General features: G+C 36.4%; 2 protein-coding genes across 2 annotated transcripts; one reads left to right on the top strand and one right to left on the bottom strand.

Moving 5' to 3' along the window:
- Nucleotides 1-1,573: 1,573 nt before the first annotated feature.
- Nucleotides 1,574-2,926, top strand: LOC111433783 (stem-specific protein TSJT1-like). Its single transcript, XM_023070988.1, has 4 exons — nucleotides 1,574-1,885; nucleotides 1,997-2,237; nucleotides 2,336-2,456; nucleotides 2,562-2,926. The coding sequence occupies exons 1-4, from the start codon at nucleotides 1,665-1,667 to the stop codon at nucleotides 2,753-2,755; spliced, it is 777 nt and encodes a 258-aa protein (XP_022926756.1). The 5' UTR covers nucleotides 1,574-1,664; the 3' UTR covers nucleotides 2,756-2,926.
- A 363-nt stretch (nucleotides 2,927-3,289) lies between these two features.
- Nucleotides 3,290-5,739, bottom strand: LOC111433782 (clathrin light chain 1-like). The gene is made up of 3 exons (XM_023070987.1): nucleotides 5,318-5,739; nucleotides 4,104-4,257; nucleotides 3,290-4,012 (listed from the first exon to the last, which is right to left on the bottom strand). Exons 1-3 carry the CDS (start codon nucleotides 5,647-5,649, stop codon nucleotides 3,581-3,583), a joined length of 918 nt encoding a protein of 305 aa, XP_022926755.1. The 5' UTR covers nucleotides 5,650-5,739; the 3' UTR covers nucleotides 3,290-3,580.
- Nucleotides 5,740-5,872: the final 133 nt, after the last annotated feature.

A 5,872-nucleotide genomic window follows, 5' to 3' on the forward strand; every position in this document is an offset into this window, starting at 1 on the left:
CCATCTTTTCAAATAATTATGGCATTGGTACCTTAACGCACAAAAACCTAAATTAAAGATGAAATTGAGAAATAAAAAAATAAAAATAAAAATAAAAATGATGGGGGACATGAAAGCTTTAAGGACGTGGTGTTGGGTTTGAGGGTATCCACGTTCAGCCCCTCCCTCCATTCATCTTACCAGTTTCCTACGACTTTGTCAGTACAGGCAACCATCCTGTTCTTGCGCTCCACCAACCCAATTAATTTCTTCTCCATTTTACTCTTTAACATGGAGTTTCAAGTATCCAAATTTTACGCCTAATTGGGCCGGCCCGTTTGTATAGAATGTGCAATAAAAACGGCCCAACATAATTGGATTGGATTGTTTGTATAGAATTTGCAAAACTACCTAATTGGGCCGGCCCTTTAAACTTTTTAATGGAAAATATTAATACTTTATTCCAAAATATTAAACACTTTCAAAAACACCTTCAAACTTTTTACAAATAATTAAAAAAATACTTTTACTATTAGCACCACATTTCAAAATATACTTATGAACTTTTTAAGTAACATTAAAACGTTCATAGAGAATCTATGAGGTATTGATAGATGGTTTTCGTATATACATTGACAACAATTTATTTATTATTATTATTTTAAATATAGGATTTTAATGTTATATTTAAAATTTTACGTGTATTTTTTTAAACATAAATGTATTTTTTTATTTAATTTAAGAAATAAAAAATATTTTTTAAACACTATATTTATGAAAAAGAAAAATACTTACCACTTTCATCTCAAATCAAGATGACATATTTTCTTTAAAACTATATATTTTTTTTTGAATTTTTAGTTTAGGGGTATATTTTACTACGTATTTTTATTAATTTAACTAGTATATATTTATACAATAATAATGTAATTCTAAATAAAACTCTAAGCTAAATTTAAATATGAAAATTTAATGAAATTTTTTGGTATTAAATTAATGTGAGAGCGGCGATTCGGGATTTGGGGAAAACCTGGAAATATTGGGTCCCACCAAAGTAAAAGCTGAGTAGGATCCACATCAAGCTAAATTCTCCACGCAAACCAAAACCTCTCTCCATGTTCTTAATTTATGGGTGTGGATAATTCTGACACTTTTCCACGTCATCCACAATCATATTCATTTTTCACTTTTACTTTTTTTAAAAAATAAATCATTTGCTTACAAAATACTCTTAATTTTTATATACTCTTTAAATTAACAGTTTAATCATAAATTCAACCAAAGTATCAATTACGTAGTTTTATAAATCTTTAATAATTTTCTAAAATTTCATATTTTTAAGCAATATTTATAAACGACTGATAATGACTTATGTATATTAAAAAATATTTTAAACTTAATTTAAATACATAAAGTCTACTTTCTTAAAACTGGATAATAATTTTAAATCGAAAAAGAGTTGGAAGTCGTTGTGACCTGATTACGGTACTGGGCAATCCACGTGGATAAAACCCAGATTAATCCGAGTTTGGATAACGACGCCACGTCGGCATTATTATTCTTAACACCAAACACCCTTCTATAAATACTTCCCCCCAAGTCCCTCTTCTTCTCCATCAGTTCTCTACAAATCCCATTTCAACGAGTTTGTTCGTTTTCAGTAAAGCGAAGATCTGCGACTGAAGATGTTGGCCATTTTTGACGCCCAGTCGGTTCAGCCACCGCCGGAGCTCCACAGTCCGGCGTCCCATCGCCTTCCGACGGTGAAGCCTAAGCTTCCTCGGGAAATTCTTAACCATTTCATCACTTCTTCGTCTCGTTCTTGTGGAGCTCTCTCAATGTCTTTTGGAAATGCAGCGTTCCTCGCGTTTGATCCATCTGCTTCTCGATCTACTAACCATCAATCGTAATGGATACTGATCTAAGATTCTAAATCCATTTTTTGATATGTTAAATTACGAGATCTGAACTCTCTGTTTTCACCATTAAACTGAGTAATTGAATGTCAAAATGGCAGGTTATTTTGCGGGTTGGATGAAATGTACTGTATGTTCAAGGGGAGCTTGAACAACTTGAGCCGCTTGAACAAGCAGTACGGGCTATCAAAAGCTACAAACGAAGCCATGTTTGTGATTGAAGCTTATCGGACCCTACGAGACCGTGGCCCCTACCCTGCCGATCAGGTTCTTAAAGAACTCGAAGGCAACTTCGCCTTTGTGGTTTTTGACCGCAAGGCCGGCTCTGTATTTGCAGCTCTGGTGAGCCTTTTTTGTTCTCTGTTTAGGGAATTTGAATCGTGGGTTCTTTTTGTTTAGCCAGAAAATGAAATGGGTTTGTCAAATTTTGTTCGAAACAGGATGCAAATGAAGGGATCAATCTGTATTGGGGCACTGCTGCTGATGGCTCTCTCGTAATTTCGGATGACTTGGAGGTCATTAAAGCTAGTTGTGCCAAGTCATTTGCCCCATTTCCACCTGGTAATGTTTAGTTAACCTTTCAAGGATTAGTGCTAGGATTCCTAATAATTTTTCAACCCATTCTTGAGGAGTCGGAATCTGACGTGTATTTCAAAATATTGGCAGGATGTATGTTCCACAGTGAAAGAGGGTTAATGAGTTTTGAGCATCCAACGAAGAAGATGAAGGCAATGCCAAGAATTGACAGTGAGGGGGTGATGTGTGGGGCCAACTTTAAGGTTGATGCCCAATCAAGGGTTCACAGCATGCCACGTGTTGGAAGTGAAGCCAACTGGGCAACCTGGGGTTCACATGCCTGAATTCACAGTTCCAACTCGTTTTATTGTTTCTTTTTACTAATTTCTGGTTTTAAAATTCGTACTTTGTTTATGTTTCGGTCTGTGTACATATTTCGCTTCCGGAAGGTTTATTCAGAGTTCAGAGCTATGTGCAAGTTTCAATTAATGGAAAAGGAAAAGTTTATCACTTTACATAATGGGTTATTTATTTAATGTTTTTCTGGTTATTATAAGAATATTTGACTGATATAAGTTGTTACATTATCATAATTGTGGATAATAATAGAAAATCTTAGCATACAGATGTACAGCTCTGGAAAGATTCCTGAATTAATAACATATTCTAATCCAAATTAATGACAATTATAATATTAAACAATAATGTCTTCAATGGGATAACTACATGAATCAACAATAAAAGAGGATCAAAACTGATGAGCTGGATGAGGACTCGAAATTAAGTATAGCACAAACAGGAATCACGACAATCAGAAGGAAAATCCAAAGTTCTCGAACAAAACAAAAAACCCATGATCACAGATGCGAACCAGAACCTCGACTAAACTGAAGGAATTGAATATGGGGTAAAGTGAAGAAATAATTTCAAAGAAGATGTTTGAAGGGGGTGGCCATGTCAAAATCAGAACCTCGACTAGTCCAAAAGATAATGCCACTAGAGACCGTCATAAGGTACAGAAGAATAAATGTTGTATAAGATCACAGCTGATTACACATTCAAATGCAAGATAAACGGACGAAAACAAAGGAACCTCAGAGGGAAAAGGTAAAAAAGTATGAGCAGAATGAAGTTGATACTGGCTATGGCTATATCATTATTGTGGCAAATTATTCCTCAGCAGCTGCGGCAGCAGTTTCTTCTTGAGGTTTGTGTGAGGTGCCATTGGCTGTGGCAGCTCCAGGTGCAGGATCAGATGCTTTTGTTGCTGCATCTTTTTCATTTTTGGCATCTTTTCCATCCTTGGCATCCTTGGCATCCTTGGCATCTTTGGCATCCTTTGCAGGTGGGGGTGGAGGTGGTTTCATATGGGGAGGGGGTGTGTGCTTCAATTTCACGAGAATTTGTCGCATTCTTGAAAGATCGGTAGGTTTCCCCGGTTTTGGACCTTGAACAACTAAGATAGATGGTTTCTTATCTTGATCCTTCTTGCCTCTCTTTTTTTCAATATTAGGAACTTCATTGGGAATTAGTTCTGCAATGGCTTTCCAGTATTGTTTATCAGCCTCTTTATGAAACTTCTCCTGATTTGCAGAGTATAACTGCTCCAAAAACACAAAAATCTTTTACTTTTAAACCACAGCTAGAGAAGAATAAGAACATTGACTCAAGAAATGGCAAACTAAACTGTACCTTCTCTCTTTCTCTGTTGTTAACCTTGTTACTCTCAACATTAAGCTTTCTTTTCTCATAGAAACCTATTTTATACTCCTCAGCTTCTTCAATGATTTTGATTCTCAATTCTTTTTCCCTTTTCTCCTTCTCTTCAAGCTGAAGAGCATTTTGGCTGCACCAGCAAAACCCATAATTTCTAAAGTTCAAAAAATTGGAAACGCAAAAGATGTATACTAGGAATCCATCTTCAAAACTCAAATTGGCCATCAAATACAAATCTCACTTTTTGCGATCAAAAGGGAACGACAAGGACAGTCTGTGACACCCAATAAGGCAATTAAACGACAGAGAGAAAGATATTAAGAGTTCCAAAGAAATCAATCGAAGATATACTCAATGCAGTTTCTTATTTTAAGCATCACTCGGACTTTTTTTGTAATTCTTTCATCCTAAACAGGGAACAAATCCTAAATATTCCACAATATGGATCATGGCTAAACCAAATCATCCACAGTTATCTTACCAGAGACTTGCCTAAATTCCGCTTGAACTTCCACGTAGGTCAACAACAAATATAAACCTACTGATAATTCCTAATGTGACGTAAATGGCTATGCCCCAGACTGATCTACTAATATTCCGGTGGAAGAAATTCCACATAGATTAACAACAATATACACCCACTGATAATTAGTAATTTGACATAAATGGCCATATCCCTGACTGATCAACTAATGTTCCGCTGGAATTCCGCTTGAAACTTCCAGAGATTTATATAAATTCCGCTTGAACTTCCACTTAGACCAACCATATAGACCCCCTGAAGCAATTTGACTTACTGGCTTGTCCCTGGCTGATCTATTAGTATAAACCTCGATCAGGGCTCACTAAAGCGATAGATTCTTCATCTAACTGTACTAGTTGAGGTACAGAAGTCCCTAGATCTAAGTTCCTTAATTCAATACCTTTAATGCAAATCGATCAATATAATTTCCCACATCAAATCAGTCTATGTAGAACTAGGGAAATAGAATGAAGAAATAGTCCAGATCAAAGAGTATTATCAAGTAAAAAATACTAATAGGAGACAAAATTAGTAGAGATCTGAAGTTGTTCACCGAAGAATCAGATCTAAATCGACACTTAGATTCAAAGCACCAGCAACATAAGGAAAGAAAAAAAACTCTTCGGCTCCAAGAAATCTAAAAAAATTGAGAGTGTCAAGACCTTACCGACGCCATTCACGTAGAGCATATCCTTCCTCCACGCCCATCTCGGTCGGAGGCGGAAGAATTGGACCATCCGACACGAAAACACCATCGCCAACTTCATCCTCAACCACGCCATAGCCGTTTCCATTTCCGTTCTCTACATGAATCGGATCAAACGGAGCTTGAGAGTAGTTAGTACCCGGATCGTCGAATCCGAAGACGTCCGGCGAGGCAGCAGTGTGCTCGACGCTTACATCAGCGTCACCAGGGAAGCCACCGGAGAAATTGGTGTAGGATCCGTAACCGCCATAGGCATCTTCGCCGTCCATACTGTACGCGTCGAAGGAGGACATTTTTTTCGCTCGCCAACACCGCAGAGATGTCCTTATAAAAAAAAACACACACACACAAACGGAAATGACTCTCTTTGAAGCTATTTTGACCCTTTTATATATCGTTTACAGATTTTTAACGGATCATGAAATCAATAGACAATTTTATCCAAAATTTCAACTATTCTTCCATTTCTTATTGCCTTTAGGTTTAATAAAAAAAAAAAAAAAAAAAAAAAAAAAA

This window comes from Cucurbita moschata, unplaced genomic scaffold (genome assembly GCF_002738365.1).
Source record: "Cucurbita moschata cultivar Rifu unplaced genomic scaffold, Cmos_1.0 Cmo_Scf00043, whole genome shotgun sequence".
NCBI classification, from domain to species: domain Eukaryota; kingdom Viridiplantae; phylum Streptophyta; class Magnoliopsida; order Cucurbitales; family Cucurbitaceae; genus Cucurbita; species Cucurbita moschata.